Source organism: Oncorhynchus mykiss, chromosome 7, assembly GCF_013265735.2.
Source record: "Oncorhynchus mykiss isolate Arlee chromosome 7, USDA_OmykA_1.1, whole genome shotgun sequence".
Taxonomy (NCBI): domain Eukaryota; kingdom Metazoa; phylum Chordata; class Actinopteri; order Salmoniformes; family Salmonidae; genus Oncorhynchus; species Oncorhynchus mykiss.
The window spans coordinates 30,790,044-30,813,679 of record NC_048571.1 but is presented as its reverse complement, the minus strand read 5'-3'; the positions used below and the strand labels follow the sequence as shown (position 1 = coordinate 30,813,679).

Sequence of the window (23,636 nt, the reverse complement as noted above, 5' to 3'; positions counted from 1 at the left end):
GTCTGTCTTTTTCATTATGTGTCGGACCCCAGTAAGACAAGCGGTCGCCATTACCATTGGCTAATGGGGATCCTAATAATCAAATCAGTCTCCCAAATTGTGAGTGAGGTATTTCAGACATAATTATGCACCATAGCGGTATTTTAAATATTCGTGCAGAATTAAACCGATGACGCCATCGGTTGATTGAACCTGCTGTCCAATCTAAAAATGAACGGAGTCATGTTTTGTAGCAATTATTGTGGCATGTGAGTTTTGCTGATTGCACCATCACGCTAGCAGCGAGTAGATATGATTGCCCTTGTCTTAACGATGTTCCTAATGAACAAGTCTAATGGCTCTATCTAGTTTGACTCATTTTCCATGACTTTGAAAAGACTACAGCCTGACAGGAGCCCTACTTCCTTGTCCAATTGTGTTCCCACCCTCAAAGTTAGGCTTTTCAAAACGCTGGCGGTACTAGTTTTTACAGGGTCACGGGAACTATGTTACTGTGCAATGTCTGTCTGAGATTGCTAAATAATTACAGTGGCTGCTTTTTCCAAGAAGAGTATACACTGAAGAAGAGTTGAGACAGTGAGAATAAGAATTGTGAGACCAGCAAGCAGCGGCCGCTACAACCGCCACTCCTGAACCTGGGGAGCCACAGTCAGACGCCGACTGGTAGTGAGCACCTATGCGGGTTCTGTACAGCCACGCCAACAGAAGAGGAATGTCTGTGCTGCAACAAATTCGACTGCGGACTGTTCTTACTGGAGAAGGTCACTTCAGACCCCATGGATCATGTGTGTGTGACAGACCATCGAAGTTTATACGCACAGATAGAGGGGTGCTGGAGACATTCTTCAGAACCTCCAAGATCAAGTGGCAGCGGCAGCCAACACAATCTGAACCAGGAGGACAAATGACAAATGAGTTAGTGGCTTTGCTGTCAGTAGCTGGCTAGCAATATAAGCTCTCTTTTTACGAGTCAGTGTTGTTCAGTACAACTTTGATAGAGTCGGCCATAATGGGGCTTGCTAGTACCACAAGCCAAGCTAGCTAGCTTTGTTTGCTATACCCAAAATGTACTATAGCCTAACTTTAAAGCTAGCGAGCAAGCTTAGCTAGCCCGGTAGCTAGCCTAGTTAGCCTCCAATATTTTGACGACTCATAACTAATAACGTAAACTCCCTTTTGTACATCGCCTTGGTCCGTACAATTTACCTTCTTTTTGCGCCCAAAAAACGTAATACTTCCAGATCAACTGCAATATCAATACCATTGTAAAGTACAATTTCTCCCCTTTCAAACTAAATTAATGATGAGACCTTCATGATGCCCATCTCTGCATAATTCAAGGCGGCAATGATCTCCGTCGTGTTTTTTAAATGTCGGGTGGGGAGCGAAGGCTACGAAGTTGAAATTCATTCAATTGAAATTAATTCAATAGGACCTAATCTACGGACTCTCAGCGCACTCGTTACAATAGGCTAGATGTTATATCATCCAGACAGTTCCCTTTTGAAACATAACCTGGTTTAAATCTCCTCTCCCAGATGAACATCATGGCACTGGTCTTTGGGCTATAAAGAGAGGACCTTCTAAACCAGGGGTCTCAAACTCACGGCCTGCAGGTCAAAAGCAGACCGCAAGCCAATTTAAAGCGGCCCATGGTTGGCCCTGGCTGTAAACCAAGGTCGTGGCTAAGGAAGCTAGTTTGGTTAGAGGAGCAAAGAGATTAGAGAGCGGTTAAAGGGCACCCTGACCCAGCTGATGTACAACTCACCCTCATGGCTCATTCAGACACATGGCCTATTTCTACAAGAGGAATGATGCTGGAGTTCAAGAGTCAGGGCTAAACATTGTTGGATTTTACTGCGCGTCTCTTTTTTAACTTCAAAAGGACAGTAGTTAACTAGTCAGTGTGTCTTTAAACATTGCATGTGACAGAGACTCATCCTAGAAAGACAAAGCCTTGAACTATAACGTGGCCTTCCTTAAATGGACACTTTATTTCTATCGCTCTGACAGTGAGTCTTGGCTGTTGCTGCTACTACACTATGCTGGTGGGGTCATTTGCTGAAACTCGCCCGACCATTAGCCTCTTTTTCCAGAGAAGCGCTCCGTTTCAACGCCCCTCAATTAATCCTTTTTAGGGCTAGGCAGGGAGCGAGAGATGTACACTGCCAAGAAGAATCATGGGACCAACAGACTGACCACGCTACTGAGAGAGAAGACACAAAACGCAAGAAACAGTAAAAAAGCACAGGGAAGGCAATAAGTATTCATTCAGTTCAGGCGTGATGGTGATCATATCAGCCGGCCTTGAGTTGTCAAACACCTTCGGACTTCAGAGGAGTTAGAATCCAGCATTGTGAGGGTTTGTGGGTTCAGGGTAGAGGTCTTCAACTTGGGCCCGTTCCAAAATGGACCTGGGGCTTTCCCACCCGGATCCGATATGCATAATTTATTAGAGATAGATAGACCCATTCCGAAAGGACCGGAGGACAACTAGACCCATTCCATTAAGACCTGGTAGGTTCTCGACCCGGTCCAATCAGAGTGAGGGAACCAGCAGAAAATGAATTTAAGTGGATAATGCACGAGGAGGGAGAGGGGCCGTACTTTGAGCGAGGCGGTAGCAGCAAAATGTGGAGAAATTAAAGTGGCGTGAATACTTTCTGAAGGCACTGTATGTTTGTCATCCCTCGCTCCAGACTAATATTTTTCCCTTGTGGCACTGGTGCCATAACTTTTTCAGTGGGTGGCACCAGCCCATGATTTGGTCACACCCCCACGCAATAGAAAACATTTGTTATCATCTTATAAAGTAATTCACAGTGCTTAAATTAGAGGTAATAGACTACTGAGACTGCATTCAAAAAATAACATGTCTATGCAGGAATGCTTTATTCAAGATTTTGTTGCTACCTAATCCAGTGATTGTCATTAATATTTGGTTGTATTATTTTACTGAATTTTCTGAATATTGTTGTTTGTTCAATACAGATGAATTTGCCTACATATTGTGCACTAATATCATACGGTAATTTATTTGGGGCTAATTCCCTACCTGAGTAAGAGAAAACTCAAAACATATTAGCTAGATTGCTAACTTTAAACATAATACCCACTGCTGGTAGCTATGTATTGATCTAAAAGTAAGTTCAATGTGCTAAAAAAAAGAAGTAGTTTTGGCTACCTAGGCCAGTGGATCCCAACTGATGGGCCTTGAGAATCTCAGGTGTGCCGTAAAACTTTTCCTCATTTTGATAATTTTTTTGAACACTCACTTCTAAATGTGACCTGTGGAATGCCCATGGAATTTTATCTTGGGAGCACTAGTGCTGGTCAGATAATACAGATGTAACCATGTTCCATTTAATGTATCGTTGTTTCAAGTCAAGTATGCTCAGGCTATTACATTTATCATTTGAGGGGCGCGCATCACAAGCGAAGTAATTTGTATAATTTGACTTGGTCTGTGGAAATCATTAGCACAGGCAAGTCTGATTAGGCTTAGCCAGAGTCATTTACTTCTTATGGATCTAGGCTTAGCTACACCACAGCCTCTGCCATAGAAACAAACAGAGCATGGCTTTGGGTCTGTGGTTGTGCCTTTCCAATGCAGAAAACCACTCGTCTGTAAAGACATTTTAACGGAGCTATATTTTCTTTCCGTATCTCAAAGCCATATCAAATACCCTATATATACACAAAACTATTCCTTTCAACGTGGCACCGTCCAACAAGTCAGTTTGTCAAATTTCTGCCCTGCTGGAGCTGTCCCGGTCAACTGAAAGTACGGCTATTGTAAAGTGGAAACGTCTAGGAGCAACAACAGATCAGTCGCAAAGTGGTAGGCCACACAAGCTCTCTGGAGTGATGAATCACGCTTCACCATCTGGTAGTCCGAGGTCTTAGAGAAAATAAATGTTACGTGGTGGTACAAATATTCCAGAAGGGGGGCCCATTTCAAACGTAACCAGGATGTAAGTTATTGCAAAAAATTCAAAATACCTGCCATAATAGCTGGTATTTGACAATAAAACTGTTATGCAACAGATGACATTTGGTACAAACACCCCTCAGAGAATATGAAAAAATCCTAGAAGCAGTGGTCATTGCAAACTTAACCAGGAAGCAGAATTATAAATGGCCCTAGTCATGTTTAAAATAGCTCATTAAGTGACATTTTCATAGAATAACATAACATTAAGTAATAATACATAAGGTGTAAACCTTGAAGCGGCAATCAGAAGTTGAAACAAAGTGTCTTCCACGCCTGTTTCAGTAAAAAGCGGGATGGGGCTGGATGCAAGGACTGACCATATATGATACAAAAATGAAAGTTTTAACAATGTTTTGAGGCTGTACTTTTACTTTGTTTGCAAACATTGGAGTAAAACAAGCTTATATTTTGGGTTCTGATGGGGTATGACAGTTGAACTTGAGGCATTCATCAGTTTTATTCTCCAAGAATCAAAAAGATGTAGCAGATTGATTAGTGGAGAAAAATACTTTGCGCCCTGGGTCACATGTTCTATCACAATGGCATAATGCAGTGCATGATAATCCAGCATCGTGGCATCGACCCTTCCGAAATCAGAGGGGCAACCTTTGGCAGCCTTTAGAGTGTCCTTAAAGATGTCCAGGTATAAACTGTTTTAGCCCCTCCAAATATTTCTGGTGAAGGTGGATTCTATAGTTTCAGACTTGTTGACCAAATGCTTGTTTGGTAGACTGCTCGGTTTGAATGTTGCAGCAGTGCAGCCTGTGTTGTGGGGAGGGATGGGGGGTGTTCTCCATTGAGAATGGCTTCTTGGAGAAGAGATACTTTCTCAAATGATTGACAATGTGAAAGTGGCCAAATCCAGACCAAGGGGTTGCAATGGTTCAGCTAGAAAACTCTAAAAGTTTCCAAAACTGTAAAGATATTGTCTGTCAGTATAACAGAACTGATATTGCAGGCGAAAGCCTGAGAAAAATCCAATCAGGAAGTGACTCTTATTTTGAAGCCTTGTGCGTTCCTATGCCTCCCCATTGAGCATTGAAAGGGATATAAACCAGATTCCTTTTTATATGGCTTCCCTAATGTGTCTACAGTCACAAGACATAGTTTCAGGCTTTTATTTTGAAAAATTAGCGTGAACGACAACATTGCGTCAGTGGTCAGCTGGTGGCTCTCCGAGTGCTTTGTGTGTAATAGACAAAGGCGGCCATTGCTCCTCTCGCTCCTACTAAGAAGCCAATTGTCCCGGTTGATATATTATCGAATAGATATTTGAAAAACACCTTGAGGATTGATTATAAAAAAACATTTGCCATGTTTGTCGATATTATGGATCTAATTTGGAATATTTTTCGGCATTTGTTATTGACCAAATACTTATTTTCCACCATATTTTGCAAATAAATTCATTAAAAATCCTACAATCTGATTTTCTGGATTTTTTTTCTCATTTTGTCTGTCATAGTTGAAGTGTACCTATGATGAAAATTACAGGCCTCATCTTTTTAAGTGGGAGAACTTGCACAATTGGTGGTTGACTAAATACTTTTTTTGCCCCACTGTACATATGAGATGAGTAATGCAAGATATGTAAACATTATTAAAGTGACATTATTAATGACTAGTGTTCCATTTATTAAAGTGGCCAATGATATCAAGTCTGAAGGTAGGCAGCTGCCTCCCTCCCTTAACAAAAGCTGCTTTTCAATCTCTCTGTCCCAGCTTTCATGCACCTGTACTGACCTCACCTTATGGATGGAAGCAGGGTATACAGGTAGTGGCTCGGGTGGTTGTTGTCCTTGATGATCTTCTTGCCCTTCCTGTGTGATCGAGTGTTGTAGGTGTCCTGGGGGGGGGGGGCAGGTGGTTTGCCCCCAGTGATGCGTTGTGCAGACCGCACCACCCTCTGGAGAGCCCTGTGGTTGTGGGAAATGCAGTTGCTGTACCAGGCGGTGATACAGCCAGACAAGACGCTCTCAATGGTGCACCTGTAAAAGCGTGAGGGTTTTCGGTAACAAGCCACATCTTTTCAGCCTCCTGAGGTTGAAGAGGTGCTTTTGCGCCTTCTTCAGCACACTGTCTGTGTGCATGGACCATTTCAGTTTGCCGGTGATATGTACACGAGGAACTTAAAACTTTCCACCTTCTCCAATACTGTCCCGTTGATGTGGATAGGGGGGTGCTCCCTTTGCTGTTTCCTGAAGTAAACGATCATCTCTTTTGTTGACATTGAGAGGTTACTTTCCTGACACCACGCGCCAAGGGCCCTCACCTCCTCCCTGTAGGCTGTCTCGTCGTTGTTGGTAATCAAACCTACCACTGTAGTGTTGTCGGCAAACTTGATGATTGATTTGGAGGCGTGCATAGCCACGCAGTTGTGGGTGAACAGGGAGTACAGGAGAGGGCTGAGAACACACCCTTGTGGGTCCCCAGTGTTGAGGATCAGCGGAGTGGAGATTGTTTCCTACCTTCACCACCTGAAGTGGCCCGTCAGGAAGTCCAGGACCCAGTTGCACAAGGTGGGGTTGAGACCAAGGGTCTCAAGCTTAATGATGAGTTGAGGGTACTATGGTGTTGAATACTGAGCTGTAGTCAATGAACAGCATTCTTAGATAGGTATTACTCTTATCCAGATGGGATAGGGCAGTGTGCAGTGTGATGGCGATTGCGTCGTCTGTGGACCTTTTGGGGTGGTAAGCAAAATGGAGTGGGTCTAGGGTGTCATGTAAGGTGGAGGTGATATGATCCTTGACAGTCTCTCAAAGCACTTCATGATGACAGAAGTGAGTGCTATAGGGCGAAAGTAATTTAGTTCAGTTACCTTGGCCACCATTGTTCCTGTCCCAAGAAAGCTATCTTGAAGCATGTGGGGACAGCAGACTGGGATAGGGATTGATTGAATATGTCCATAATCACACCAGCCAGCTGGTCTGAGCATGCACTGGAGAAGCGGCTAGGATCGGCAGCCTTGCGAGGGTTAACACGTTTAAATGTTATACTCATGTCGGCCAAGGAGAAGGAGAGGCCACAGTCTTTGGTAGCGGGCTGTGTTGTTGACACTGCATTGTCCTCAAAGCGCGCAAAGAAGTTGTTTAATTTGTCTGGGAGCAAGATGTCGATGTCCACGACAGGGCTGGTTTTCTTTTCGTAATCCGTGATTGTCCGTAGACCCTGCCACAAACGTCTTGTGTTTGAGCCGCTGAATTGCATCTCCACTTTGTCTCTATACTGACGCATTGCTTGTTTGATTGCCTTGCGGAGGGAATAACTACACAGTTAGTATTCAGCCATGTTTCCGTTCGCCTTGCCATGATTAAATGCGGTGGTACGTGCTTTCAGTTTTGCGCAAATGCTGCCATCAATCCACAGTTTCTGGATAGGGAAGGTTTTAATAGTCACTGTGGGTACAACATCTCCTATACACTTCCTTATAAACTCGCTCACCGAGTCAGTGTATACATCAATGTTATTGTCTGAGGCTACCCAAAACATATGGATTGAAGCAATCTTGAAGCGTGGAATTCGATTGGTTAGACCAGTGTTGGATATACCTAAGCACGGATGCTTCCTGTTTTCCAACAAGATGGAGTCATGGTCAGATTTGCCAAAAGGAGGGCGGGGGAGGGCCTTGTATGCATCGCTTTGGAAAAGTCGTAGTGCTGGTAAGTGCTGACATCCAATAGTTCTTCCCGGCTGTATGTAATAACACTTAAGGTTTTCTGGGCTAACAATGTATGAAACAATTCATTAAAAAAACATTGCACAGTTTCATAAGGACTTGAAGCAAAGCTTTTTCAACTGGTGCTCAGGTTAAGCATTTACAGTGCCAGGGTGCCAAAGACTAATGTTTCAACACAGCCCAAAATCTCTAGTTCTTTGTTCAATAGACAAAAATCGTTAGTCTGTCAAATTCAAGAACAATGTTCTAGAATTTGTTGTAGCATATTGTAAAAGCCTATATTAGAATGACCATCTCCAGTTAAAAGTAATTCTGTAAATTACCTATGTTCTCAATAAATTAGCTAGATAATGTACCGTGTGCGCGCCTTCAGAAACTATTCACACCCTCACATTTTGTTGTGTTACAGCCTGAATTAAAAATTGAATTGCTAATCAAAGTGGAATCTTTTTTGAAACGTTGAAAGAGTCAATAAGTCTTCAACACCTTTCTTATGGGAAAGCCTAAATGAGTTCAGGAGTAAAAATGTGCTTAGCAATTCCCACAAGTGGTATGGACTCACTCTGTATGCAATAGTGTAAAACATGATTTTTGAATGACTACCTCATCTCTGTACACCACACATATAATTATCTGTAAAGGTCCTTCAGTTGAGCAGTGCATTTCAAACACAGATTCAATCACAAAGACCAGGGAGGTTTTCCAACGCCTCACAAAAAATGGTATCTACTGGTAGATTGGCAAAAAAAGAAGCAGAACTTGAGTATCCCTTTGAGTTTGGTGAAGTAATGAATTACACTTTGGATGGTGTATCAAGACACTACAAAGATACAGGCATCCTTCCAAACTCAGTTGCCGGAGAGGAAGGAAACCACTCTGGGATTTCACCATGAGGCCAATGGTGACTTTATAACAGTTAGAGTTTAATGGCTATGATAGGAGAAAACTGAGGATGGATCAATTTAATCAATTTTGAATTCAGGCCGTAACACAACAAAATGTGGAATAAGTCAAGTGGTATGAATACTTTCTCAAGGCACTAACATCTAGGGTCTTTTGGCATTTTTTATTTTTAAGCTTGATAACATATTTTTAACCTTTCAAAATCCATTTGTTAAGGTGATTCATGCAGTAGTTAAAAACATGTTTTTGAATGGTTTACATGTAGATGTTTGGTGTTGTAAGGCCATTTTTGCTACTTTATGCAGGTTAACTTATGGAATATAATGGTACATTGATAAATACTGGTCCATTAGTCACAAATACACAAGATTTGTATTGTATATGGCAACAAATTCAAGAGTAATATCACCTTTCCAAAATCGGATTCAGTATATTGGAGAATGTAAAAAGCAAAATGAGTGCGTGCCAGTTTTGGGCACCTCTTCTAATATCAATTAATACATTACAAAGAGAAGCACTACAAAATGTGATGCTTTAATACACTACTTAACGGTTTCATCACTTTTTGACACTAAGGCCCCAGAATACAGTTAGACCAAATCATGGTTTTAGTAGCCAAAAATATTTTGAAGTTTGGAGTGAGATTAGCTTGTAGAATGTGCAGCTCGTATCTATGCAACCAATACAAACTTTACTCGCACAGCCAAGTCACACGGTTAATAAAATGTGACTAAATGGTCGCAGTCTGGAGCCCTGGGTATCCATATATTCATTTGCTAGTACTGCTTTGCGATACCAATAACTTTCTCAGTCGTCATGGTGTGGTCTTGTAGAGCAACACTTGAGGAATGCACAAAGACTTCAATTCTCAAAGAAGACTGAAGCTCAATTCATAGTTCAGAGCAGCAGATCTGCGATAGTCATGACATCATTACTGGCTATGCATATAAATGTCATAATGGGGAGGTGGATTATCGCATTTAAGCTTTTTGCTAACTAACAAGGTAAGATTGTTGTTATTGTCATTGAATTTTACATCTGGGAAAAATGTATTTATCTTTACAGCCTCTCACTACGGAGACCTCAGCTAGAGCTACACAACCATAACCTGGCTGAAACGATACCATGTAAGGAAGAGGAACATTGAAGGTGTGGTGAGATGGATTGGCGAAGAGGGGCACCGTAACAGCTGCGGGTGTGGACAAACCACATTGTCTCCTTTCACAAAGCCAGCTGTGTTAAGGTAACCTGAACCTCGGTAATGACTATTCCACTGCTCAGAATCACACTTTCTATTTAGGTGTAATCCCCTCCCCCACCCCCCAAACACTTAGGCCACATTGCCAAGGGTGTTCTCTCTTATCTGGGAGAGAGTGTCACATCACACATTACTTAGAGAGTTAGAAACAGACACCCTTACCTTTCTTAACCTTCTTCTGCAGCTTGATTGTATCTGAGGATTTCTTCTTTATGTCTGCTCTGGCCTTCTTGTATTCTGCATTGGGAAGCAATGAGGAGATTATGTCTCAGTGAACTGAGTCGGATAACTCAGACTTGTCATAATTGTATGTATGTATGCCTATTTGTGTATGTACGGTCTCCTACCTTTGGCATGGTCCTTGTCCAACTGACTGGCCACCTTCTTCCACTCCTCAATCTTCAGCTCCAGGGGGTTGATCAGGGTATCTGTTAGTGCCCTACAGTGGAAGCCAATAGACCAGCCGTTACATTAGTGAAAAATACAGTGGTTCACCTGGAATCTTCTACAGACTGGTTGATACGATTCAACTTCATCAAATTCTGAATTATCAATGGAAACAAAGCGGAGCTTTTTTCAGGTCGATGAGCGATCCATGTGCGTAATTGTTATTGATAGGCGGGTGGTCATAAACTAGATAAACCAGGTCATCAAAATTAAACACCATAGCTTGGGAAGCAAAGCAATTAGACTGAGCATAGTCTCAGGTAGGCGGTGAACTCCTATCTTCACATTCCCGACATAGCTCCATGTCATGAAGTCTGAGCTGATCAGCCATGACAGGTTAGCACACAATGCGTTTAAACTTGTGAGATGGTACTGTTAACACTTTCACATCACTGCGTCCAACACACAGGGTGACTGGTGAAAACTAGGCCAAGCTGATGACTATAATAAATCTTAGTAATAAATCTTATAGGTTAAATCAGAAGTCTGTTCGTTTCCCTTCCCTCTACTGTCTAACAGCCTATTCAGAGCTGAGCCCCTATCTGGGTTGGGCCTATGTACAGTAAGGTCAATGGGATCATTGGGATTTTGGTGTCAGTCCTTGTTAATTTCAACTGAGGCTGGGCAGTCGAGTTGACATTGTGAAATCCATTCAAATAAAGACAATGAACCATGTCTGATGGAAATTAGAGGGAGAAATAAGAAAATATGGAACGAGACACTGCCAGGACTTACAGCAAAACCTAAATCTGCAACAGTGTTCAAAACTTTCACTTCAGGTATAGTGAGCCTCGTTAAATAAAAATAAAAATGAAGAGTGAAAAAAAAAAAAAAAGCTAGCAAATTATCCTAAAGTAGCAGCTCAGAAGAGGGGGAAAGTAGGCTGCAGCCTGGGCTAGCGTATAGGCACACCCTTTTCACAGTACCATCTTGACCCGAACCATACTCTGCTGGCTCTGATATTTTATTTTCACATTGTCAATTCCGGGCATGGTTCCAGTAACTATGGTTAATGTGTAACCAGGCCAGCTCAGCAGAGCTTGGCCCGGCTTAGTACCGTGCAAACGGTACCAGAGCAACAATCCAATCTCTCATCCATCCACAGCCGAAGTACCATTATAGCCATGTCTCAGGCTTCGAGAGAGCACTGGCTGTAGTACAATCAATTCTCAGGGTGATTTAGAGCTGGAAAAAAATGTTAATTTGTCTGTTTCATCAGTGCACTGAGAGCAACAGAAGGGACCCTAAGCAGAGCCTGAATGGATTTGCTGGGGCTGAAGTATGTAGGGGAAATTGGGTTCAGGATAGAAGGGGAGCGTGAGACGAGCCTGCTGTTATCCACTTGGGCTTTAATTGCAGAGTTAGCCAGGGTCATAATCCTAGAAAGGGACAGTGCGCTGTGGTTTCTGGAGGAATGCCCGATATAGTGCCTTCAGAAAGTTTTCACAATCCCTGATTTTTTTAATTTAATGTGTTACAGCCAGAGTTTAAAATTGATTTAAATGAGATGTCGTCACTGGCCCACACACACAATCTTCATATGTTCAAAGTGGAATTATGTCGTTTTTTTATTAAATGTTTTGAGTCAATAAGTATTGAACCCCTTTCTTATGGCAAGCCTAAATAAGTTCAGGAGTAAAAATTTGCAATAGTGTTTAACATAACTTTTGAATGACTACCTCATCTCTGTACCCCACACATGTAAAGCCCTTCAGTTGAGCAGTGAATTTCTAACACAGATTCAACCACAAAGACCAGGGAGTTTTTCCCAATGCCTCGCAAAGAAGGGCATCCATTGGTAGATAAAAAAAATATAAAAGTAAAAATAAATAAAAAGCAGGCATTAAATATCTCTGAGCACAGTGAAGTTAATTACACTGGATGGTATGCATCAATACACCCAGTTACTACAAAGATACAGGCGTCCTTCCTAACTCAGTTGCCAGAGGAAGTGCTTTATTCGCCTGACGTTTTAGATGTCCAAGAGAGAATTACATGGCTAAGTTGAGACAAGGAAGCCCAGCAAGCTTAGCTAGGCTAGCTACCCTATAGCCTCAAAACATTTTCAACGCTGCAGGAGTTGTTAATTTTGCTTTATTCAGGGACAATGTGGAAAGCCTGAACTTTCAATGTAGCAACTGTTTGCTTTCAGAGGACTATAGGGGCGAAGTAGCTACTCTTAACAAAAAAGTAGCGAACTTACACAAGCTACTGGGAATTTACGCCCGCCTACTTTTTCCTTTCTCTTCGACCCCAGTAGCCGGACGCCGCTCTGGCCTGATGGAAGTGTCGCCACCGTGCCTCTGCAGGGATCCCTCCGACATTAAGAGGGCTAGCTCAGAACAGCTGAAAATGAATTTTAAAGAACTGATTCTAGCTCTGAAAGATTCCAGAAAGTGGCCAATTATTTCAGGTCCGGTACCATCGTTGGGACGCAGGTGTGAAGGATTCAGCAGGTTATTACTGTAGCTCTTTTTGAATAACTTCTATGGGAAACTTTGACACCTTCTGGAAACAGAAAATGCTCTACAGGAATAACGGAGTATATCAAAATAATCTTGGCTCCTGAATTAGATAGCCCAGTTTAGATAATCCCTACCATTGTGTCACTGCATTGCCATACTGCTGTAGCAAATGTATATTATCCTATGGGCGTTGGCAGTCACAATGTAAGTAACCTAGTTTATGTCCCTCTAACTCCCCTGAATGCCTTTGTCATTCCTACAGCTAATGTATACAGCAATCATGTGCCTATGAACCAGATTTATACTGTTAGCACTGAGGTGGTGTGCACTAGTAGAAAGTCCACTGTGTGCAGCTATCACTGCACTATCAACTCAAAAATAAATAACAAATATATAAACATAACACTGTCATGTCTTCTTCTGATAAGCTTCCCAGTAAGGCAATAAAAACAATCAAGCATTGCAGAAAAGTGCAAACAATAGCCCACATTGAACAAGGTGCATGAAATCAATAACTTGCTAGTAACAGATGACATTCATATTCTGGCTCTCTCCGAAACTCACTTAGATAATACAGTGGTAGCAATACATGGTTATAACATCTACAGAAAGCGGTGTAGCGATCTATATTCAGAGCCACATTCCTGTTAAGCTTAGAGAGGATATGTTAAATAGTGTTGAAGTAATTTGGCTACAGGTTCACCTGCCTCACCTAAAGCCCATTCTGTCTGGGAAGCTGCTATAGACCACCAAGTGCTAACAGTCAGAATCTGTACAATGTGTGAGAAATGCATTATAATGTATGCGATATCAACAGAGGGGAATATTTTCTCGTGACCTTAATATTGACTTGTTTTCCTCAAGCTGCCCACTCAAGAAAAAGCTTCAAACTGTAACCAGTGCCTGCAACCTGGTTCAGGTTATCAGTCAACCTACCAGGGTATTTACAAACAGCACATGAATGAAATGTATTGATCACATCTTTACTAATGCTGCAGAAATCTGTTGTAAAGCAGTATCCAAATCCATAGCCATATCTAGGAAAACCAAAGTTCCAAAGGCTGGGCCTAATATAAGGTATGCAAAAGGTTTTGTAGCGATTCTTATGTTGATGATGTAAAGATTATTTGCTGGTCTGTTGTGTGTAATGAGGAGCAACTAGACACTGCACTTAACATTTATGAAACTGCTTATTTCCATGGATTGATGTAGAATTTAAAAAGTGGTATGGTTTTGAGAGGAACGGTAAATAAGTCTGGCTTCAAACGTACTTAAAATTGAGAAATCCTGTGACTAAACTGAATAAAAACAAGAAGAAACTAAACCATTAAACAAAAGATAAATGACACAGACTGATAGTAAAAAGCATTAGAGCACCTTAAATAAAATGTTGGGCATAAAGGCAAACTCAACTCCATCATTCATTGAATCATTGCTCATTCATCATAAAACCCACAGATTTTAAAAAAATTTAATTGGCAAGGTCAGCAAACTTAGGCATGACATGCTAGCAACAAACGCTGACACTACACATCCAAGTACAACTGACCAAATTATGAAAGACAAGCATTGTAATTTTGAATTCTGAAAAGTGATTGTGAAAGAGGTGAAATAATTGACACTCACCACCTGGATTTGGTCTTATGTAGCAAAATGTGAAATTGTGTTTTTTTTAATTTTTTTATTACATTGGATAAAAGTAGAGACTCAGAGACACAAAATGGTATACCAGACAGTGCATTTTTTGAGGAACAATGGGAAAGTAATTCTTTGAAAGTCAATAAACTTGTAACCTCACTTTTGAGAAAATGGCCTTTTGAATGTTTTGGTACCTACTGGAGAGCTCTTCTTTGTCTACACCCGTTCAGCATCGTTCACACCCTCACCCTAAGCTTTAGCCCCAACCATCTTGTTTAGGTATCGAAGCGCACTTAGCGCTCTGGCCGATGATTTGTTTACCTCTGGATAGCATGAAAACAGCCTACCCAGCTCTGTTAGCAACAATTTCATTACGCTTTTTTGTAGACTTTTACTGACACCGGCCATACTCAACAGGTATTGTACACAGGTCACATAATGTTAGCTAACAAGTCAGCCAGCTAACGTTAGCTAGTTAAACAACAATGAACATAGTGCCAACAATGCCACAGTGCTGTGAGCTAATCAACCAGGTTCAATGTTAGCTAGCTAACATTAGGCTCTACCTAGAAAAGCAAACGGCTCTGGGATATAAATAATAACGTCAGCTAGGGAGCCAGCCAGCTAACGTTAGCTAGCTAGCTAACAGTACACGCCAGCTTAAGGCATATAGCTTGCTAGCTAGGTAAACAATGAACCTAGCTAGGTAAACAACATTTAAGATCACACACGTCACCTAACGTTAGCTAACGAATGGCTCTGGGAAAATAATAACATCAGCTAGCTCGCTAACAGTACATGTTAGCTTGAAATGAAACCACTTTGTCAAAATAGAAATGTGTAATATCTGAAAATGTAGCTAGCTAACGCTGGACTATCATCATGTATGATGGGCACGTCTCCCTATCAGGAATGCCATACCACGGTTGCCCTTAGTTTGAAGATGTAATCCGGAGATAGGTGTTCTCCATCTCTTTAGCTATCATACTCTAAATCCACTGATTTCAAAACTTGATCCTCCAGAAAGTGGAGAGCAACACTTACGCAGCTCCACTACACTCCACTAACCAACAAGGCTTGTAATTTAACAATGTTATTCGTATTTACAGATGGTATACAATATTGTTATTAAGGCACATGAAAGTTCACATGGTCGAGAAGGCATTTCAGCCCCCCCAAAAAACGCATTTTGATAAAAAAAATAATGTTTTATGCTCAAACGGCTCTCCTGCGAAGTTGTGACTAGCTTTCTAGGCCCCTTACTTTTTTCAATCTTTAGTAATGACATGCCTTTGAATGTATGTGTGTATGTATGTGGATGACCCAACACTTTATAAAAGTCAGCTACTACTGCGAGTGAAATTACTGCAAGACTTAACTGCAGTCAGTTTCAGAATGGAAGGCAAGAAATTAGTTCGTCCTAAATATTTAAAAAACTAAAAGCATCGTATTTGGGACAAACCATTCACTAAACCCTAAACCTCAACCAACTCTTGTAATGAATAATGTGGACATTGAGCAAGTTGAGGTGACTAAACTGCTTGGAGTTACCATGGATCGTAAACTGTCATGGTCAAAACATGTTGATGCAACACTAGCTAAGATAGGAAGAAGTCTGTCCACAATAAAGCGCTGCTCTGCTTTTTTAACAACACTATCAACACGGCAGGTCCTAGAGGCCCTAATTTTGTCGCACCTGGACTTCTGTCCAGTCGTGTGATCATGTGCCACAAAGAGGGACTTAGGTCAGGGCAGCACAGCTGGCCCTTAAATGTACACGGAGAGCTAACAATGATATGCATGTTAATTTCTCATGGCTCAAAGTGGAGAAGAGATTGACTTCATTACTTGTTTTTGTAAGACGTATTGACATGCTGAACGCACCGAACTGGCTGTTTAAACTACTAGCACAAAGCTCAAACACCCATGAATACCCCACAAGACATGCCACCAGAGGTCTCTTCCCCAAGTCCAGAACAAACTATGGGAGGCGCACAATACTACATAGAGCCATGACTACATGGAACTCTATTCCACACCAGGTATCTGATGCAAGCAGTAGAATCAGTACAATCAGTGCCTTGGCAGCAGCTAATGGGGATAGTTAATAAATACAAAAACACTCAGGGATTTCACCATGAAGGCCAATGGTGACTTTAAAACAGTTAACAGTAATGCTTGTGACAGCACAAAACAACATTGTTGTAATTCCACAACACTAACCTAATTTACAGAGCATCCTATTTTCAACAAAGCACTGAGATACAGTGTGTTATGTTTGGGGCAAATCCAATACATTACCACTCTCCATATTTTCAAGCATAGTTGTAGCTGAATCATGTTATGGGTATGCTTGTAATCATTAAGGACTGGGGAGTTTTTCAGGATAAAAAAAAGAAACGCAATAGAGCTAAGCACAGGTAATATCCTAGAAGAAATACCTGGTTCAGCCTGCTTTCCACTAGACACTGGGAGATGAAATTACCTTTCAGCAGGACAATAACGTAAAACACAAGGCCAAATCTACACTATAATTGCTTACAAATAAGACAGTGAATGTTCCTGAGTGGACAGTTTTGACAAATCTACTTGGTATCTACTTGTCTATGGCAAGATCTGAACATGGTTACCTAGCAATGATCAACAACCAATTTGACAGAGCTTGAAGAAAAGTTTAAATAATAAAAATTGGTAAATGTTGCACAATCCAGGTGTGGAGAGCTCTTAGAGACATACCCAGAAAGACTCACAGCTGTAATCGCTGCCAAAAGTTATTCTAAAAATATACAGTATTATTCTGTGATATAACATTATCAGAGAATGGTTTGTCACCTTCATGTAATACAGGACTAAGGTCGAATTCTACAACAATGGCACTGACGCTTGTTGGTTATGGCAAAGCTTGCAAACTATCACGGATTACAAAGGGAAAACCAGCCACGAGCTGCCCAATGATACGAGCCTACCAGACCAGCTAAATGCCTTCTATGCTTGCATCAAGCCAGGCAACACTGAACCATGAGTGAGAAACCAGCTGTTCCGGATGACGGTGTGATCACGCTGTCTGTAGATGAGGTGAGTAAGCGCTTAACAGGTAAACATTCACAAGGCCAGATGGATTATCACGATGTGAACTCAGAGCATGTGCTGGCGAGTGTCTTCACTGACATTTTCAACTTCTCCCTGACCCAGTCTGTAATATGTTTCAATTAGACCACCATAGTCTCTGTGCCCAAGAACACCAAGGTTACCTGTCTAAATGACTAACACCCTGTAGCACTCACATCTGTAGCCATGAAAAGCTTTGAAAGGCTGGTCATGGCTCACATCAACACCATCATCCTGGACCCACTCCAAATCACATACAACCCCAACAGATCATGCAATCTCTATTGCACTCCACACTTCCCTTTCCCACTTGGACTAAAGGGAATGTGAGAATGCTGTTCATTGACTACAGCTCAGCATTCAACACCATAGTGCCCAGAAGCTCATCACTAAGCTTAGGTTCCTGGGATTGAACACCTCACTCTGCAACTGGATCCTGGACTTCTTGACGGGCCCGCCCAGGTGGTCATTAAGTTTGCCGACGACACAATGGTCATAGGCCTGATCCCCGACGACAATGAGAGCCCTGGCAGTGTGGTGCAGTGTGGAGCTGATTTTGGACTACAGGAAACAGTGGAGCTGGTCGAGAGCCTCAAGTTCCTCGGTGTCCACATCACAAAAAATCTATCAGAAAACACACCAACACAGTCGTGAAGAGGGAACAACAATACCTATTCCCCCTCAGGAGGCTGAAAAGATTTAGCATGGGCCCTCAAAAAGATCTACAACTGCCGAGAGCATCTTGACTGGCTGAATGACTGCTTGATATGGCAACTGCTTGGCATCCGAACGCAAGATGATACAGAGTGTGGTGAGTACGGTCTAGTACATCACTGGGGCTAAGCTCCCTGCCATCCGGGACCTCTATACCAGGTGGTGTCAGAGAAACTCCCCCCCCCAAAAAATTGTCAAAGACTCCAGCCAACCAAGTCGCAGACTGTTCTCTCTGCTACAGCACAGCAACCGGTACCAATGCACCAACAGGACCCTGAACATCCTCTACCCCCAAGCCATAAGACTACTAAATAAAACTGTTAAATAGATAATCAAATGGCTACACGCACAACCCTTGACACTTTTTTGCACAGACTCTTCACACACACTGGACTCTACCCACACACTTACAATAAGGCACACACTACATAGCCCACGCACACACACACACACACACACACACACACCACACCACACTTTCTCACTTGCCACATACGGTGCTGCTAGTCACTTTACCCTTACCTACATACACTACATAATCAAGTCAGTGGACACCAGCTCGATGAACATCTCATTCCAAAACCATAGGCATTAATATGGAGTTGGTCCCCCCTTTGCTGATATAACAGCCTGCACTCTTCTGGGAAGGCTTTCCACTAAATGTTGGAAGGTATTTTCTTCCATTAAGCTACAAGAGCATTAGTTGAGCGATTAGACCTGGCTCTCGGTCGCAATTCCAATTCATCCAAAAGGTGTTCGATGGGGTTGAGGTCAGGGCTCTGTGAAGGCCAGTCAAGTTCTTCCACACTAATCTAGACAAATAATTTCTGTATGGACCGAACTTTGTGCACAGGGGCATTGTCAAGCTGAAACAGGAAGGGCATTCCTCTAACTGTTGCCACAAAGTTGGAAGCACAGAAACATCTAGAATGGCATTGTATGCTGTACTAGCGGGCCTAACCACAACAATGAGAAAACAACCCCAGATCATTATTCCTCCTCCACTAAACTTTAAACTTGGCACTAAGCACTCAGACACGTAGCATCATCCTGGCATCCGTCGGACAGCCAGATGGTGAAGCGTGATTCATCACTCTAGAGAACGTGTTTCAACTGTTCCAGAGTCCAATGGCGGCAAGCTTTGCTATCCCTCTCCAACCGACGCTTGACTTTGCGCATGGCGTTCACAGGCAGTGTAGGGCTGCTCAGCCACGGAAACCCCTTTCATGAAGCTACCGACAAACAGTTATTGTGCTGACGTTGCTTCCAGAAGCAGTTTGGTAACTCGGTAGTGAGTGTTGCAACCGAGGACAGACAATTTTTACACGCTACGCTATTCCACACTCGCAGACCCATTCTGTGAGCTTGTGTTGCCTACCATGTCATTGCTGAGCCGTTGTGAAGTGGAAACGTCTGGGAGCAACATTACCGCACTTAAAGTTGACAAACTGACTTGTTGGAAATGTGGAATACTATGATGGTGTCACATTGAAAGTCACTGAGCTCTTCAGTAAGGCCATTCCACTGCCAATGTTTGTCTATGGCGATTGCATGGCAGTGTGCTTGATTTTTATACGTAACAGGTATAGCTGAAATAGCCAAATCCACAAATTTGAAGGGGTGTCCACAGACTTCTGTACATGTGGCTACCTCAATTACCTCATACCCCTACACATCGACTCGGTACTGGTACTCCCTGTAGTGTATTCGGAAAGTATTCAGACCTCTTGACATTATCAACAATTTGTTACGTTACAGCATTATTCTAAAATGGACTAAATAAAAAGCCCTCAATGTACACACATTACCCCATAATGACAAAGTGAAAAAAGTTGACATTTTTTCAAATGTATTGAAATACCTCATTTACATAGTATTAAGACAATTTGCTATGAGACTCAAAATTGAGCTCAGGTGTATCCTGTTCACACTGATCATCCTTGATGTTTCTACAATTTGATTGGAATCCACCTGTGCTAAATTCATTTGATTGGACATGATTTGGAAAAGCAGACACCGGTCTATATAAGTCCCCACAGTTGACAGTGCATGTCAGAGCAAAAACCAAGCCATGAGGTCAAATAAATAGTCTATAGCGCTCCAAGACAGGATTGTGTTGAGGCACAAATTTGGGAAAGGGTACCAAAACATTTCAGCAGCATTGAAGGTCCCAAAGAACAGTGGCCTCCATCATTCTTAAATGGAAGAGGTTTGGAACCACCAACACTCTGTTTGGCCACCCAGCCAAACTGAGCAATCGGGGGAGAAGGGCCTTGGTCAGGGAGGTGACAAAGAACGTGATGGTCACTCAGACAGAGCTCTAGAGTTCCTCTGTGGAGATGGGAGAACCTTCCAGAAGGGCAACCATCTCTGCAGAACTACACCAAATCAGGCCTTTATGGTAGAGTGGCCAGACAGAAGCCACTCCTCAGTAAAAAAAAGGCACATGGCAGCCAACTTGGAGTTCTTCAAAAGGCACCTAAAGACTCTCAGACCATGAAAAACAAGATTCTCTGGTCTGATGAAACAAAGATGGAGCTCTTTGGCCTGAATGCATAGTGTCACGTCTGGAGGAAACTTGGCACCATCCCTACTGTGAAGCATGATGGCGGCAGCATCATGCAGTGGGGATATTTTTCAGGGATAGGGACTGGGAGACAAGTCAGGATGAAGGCAAAGATGAATGGCACAAAGCACAAAGAGATCCTCAGACTGGGGCAAAAGTTCACCTTCCAACATGACAATGACCATAAGCACACAGCCAAGACAACGCAGGAGTGGCTTCGGGACAAGTCTCTGAATGTCCATGAGTGGCCCAGCCAGAGCCCGGACTTGAAGCCGATCTAACATCTCTGGAGGGACCTGAAAATAGCTGTGCAGCAGCACTCCCCCTCCAACCTGACAGAGCTTGAGAGGATCTGCAGGGAACAATGGTTTTTGTTTTGTTTTTCTACAAAGTAGCTATCCTTGACAGCTTTGAAACTCTTGGCAGTCTCTCAACCAGCTTCACCTGGAATGCTTTTCCAACTGTCTTGAAGGAGTTTGCGCACATGCTGAGCACTTGTTGGCTGCTTTTCCTTCCCTCTGCAGTTCAACTCATCCCAAACCACCTCAAATTGGCTTGAGGTTGCGTGATTGTGGAGGCCAGGTCATCTGATGTAGCACTCCATCACTCTCCTTGGTCAAATAGCCCTTACGCAGCCTGGAAGTGTGTTTTGGGTCATTGTCCTGTTGACAAACAAATGATAGTGGGACTAAGCCCAAACCAGATCGGATGGCATATCGCTGCCGAATGCTGTGGTAGCCATGCTGGTTAATTGTGCCTTGAATTAAAAAATATATAATTTAGTGTCACCAGCAAAGCAGCCCCAGACCATCACACCACCTCCTCCATGCTTCATGGTGGGAACCACACATGCGGAGATCATCCGTTCTCCTACACTGCTTCTCACAAAGACACTACAGTTGGAGCCTCAAATTTGGACTAATCAGACCAAAAGGGCAGATTTCCACCTGTCTAATGTCCATTGCTTGTGTTTCTTGGCCCAAGCAAGTCTCTTCTTATTATTGGTGTCCAATAATAAGTTGTGTAGTGCTTTCTTTGCAGCAATTCGACCATGAAGGCCTGAATCACGCATTCTCCTCTGAACGGTTGATGTTGATGTTACTTGAACTTTGTGAAGCATTTATTTGGGCTGCAATCTGAGGTGCAGTTAACTAATGAACGTATCCTCTGCAGCAGAGGTAACTCTGGGTCTTCCTTGCATGTGGCGGTCCTCAAGAAAACCAGTTTCATCATAGCGCTGGATGGCTTATGTGACTGCACTTTGAGAAACATTCAAAGTTCTTGACATTTTCCGGAATGACTGACCTTCATGTCTTAAAGAAATGGCCTGTCGTTTCTCTTTGCTTATTTGAGTTGTTCTTGCCATAACATGAACTTTAACCAAATAGGGCTGGCTATATTGTGTACCACCCCTACCTCGTCACAACACAACTGATTGGCTCAAATGCATTAAGAAGGAAAGAAATTCCACAGATTACCTTTTAACAAGGCGCACCTGTTAATTGAAAAGCATTGCAGGTGACTATCTCATGAAGCTGGTTGAGAGAATGCCAACAGTGTACAAAGCTGTCATCAAGGCAAAGGGTGGCTACTTTGAAGAATCTCAAATATATTTTGATTTGTTTAACACTTTTTTGGATACTAAATTATTCCATAGTTGAGATGTCTTTACTGTTTTCTACATTGTCAAATAATAGTGAAAATAAAATCCCTGGAATGAGTAGGTGTGTCTAAACATTTGACTACTGAACATCAGTCACAGGCTTCATTACTGCATGTAAGTGTGATATTTCAGTTTTCTATTTTTGAAACATTTGCCAAAATGTCTAAAAAACAGCTTTTGTTTTGTCATTATGGGGTATTGTGTGTAGACTAATGAGGAAAACAAAATATTGAATCCAGTTGAAAATAAGGCTGTAATGTAACAATGTGGGACAATTTAAGGGTTCTGTATACTTCCTGAATGCACAGTATAAAGTAATGTTATTTCTACAGTGGTTTGAGAAAATATTCTCCCCCTTGGCATTTTTCCTATTTTTTTGCCTTAGAACCTTAAATTAAAATAGATTTGGGGGGGGGGGGGGGGGGGGGGTTATATAATTTGATTTACACAACATGCCTACCACTTTGAAGATGCAAAAATGTTTTTTTATTGTGAAACAAACAAGAAACAAGACAAAACTGAAAACTTGAGTGTGCATAACTATTCCCCCCCAAAGTCAATACTTTGTAGAGCCACCTTTTGCAGCAATTACAGCTGCATGTCACTTGGGGTATGTCTCTATAAGCTTGGCACATCTTGCAACTGGGATTTTTGCCCATTCTTCAAGGCAAAACTGCTCCAGCTCCTTCGAGTCGGATGGGTTCCACTGGTGTACAGCAATTTTTAAGTCAATACCACAGATTCTCAATTGGATTGATGTCTGGGATTTTACGCGGCCATTCCAAGACATTTAAATGTTTCCCCTAAACCACTCGAGTGTTGCTTTAGCAGTAACCTCCGTCCCCGTCTCAAATCTCGAAGAATGAAACAAGAATTTCCCTGTATTTAGCACCATCTACCATTGCGACCAGTTTCCCAGTCCCTGCCGATGAAAGGTGTTCTCAGGGTGATGAGGTGTTGGGTTTGCTCCAGACATAACGTTTTCCTTGATGGCCAAAAATATACATTTGTCTCATCTGACCAGAATACCTTTTTCCATACGGTTGGGTAGTCTCCCACATGTGGAGCGTTGCAGCTCCTTCAGGGTTATCTTTGGTCTCTTTGTTGCATCTCTGATTAATGCCCTCCTTGCCTGGTCTGTGAGTTTTGGTGGGCGGCCCTCTTGGCACATTTGTTGTGTTGCCATATTATTTCATTTTTA

At 42.3% G+C, this 23,636-nt stretch overlaps 1 protein-coding gene across 4 annotated transcripts in view; it reads right to left on the bottom strand.

The window, feature by feature from the left end:
• The window catches only part of LOC110527647 (protein MTSS 2), a 121,234-nt gene that overhangs the window by 41,137 nt on the left and 56,461 nt on the right, over nt 1-23,636 (bottom strand). For all 4 annotated transcript variants that reach the window (XM_036983140.1, XM_021609056.2, XM_021609060.2 and 1 more), the window contains exons 5-6: nt 10,182-10,273; nt 9,997-10,071 (exon numbers count right to left, since the gene is read on the bottom strand). In XM_036983140.1, the coding sequence (XP_036839035.1) occupies nt 9,997-10,071; nt 10,182-10,273 (167 nt within the window). The remainder of the gene's footprint in view (nt 1-9,996; nt 10,072-10,181; nt 10,274-23,636) is intronic.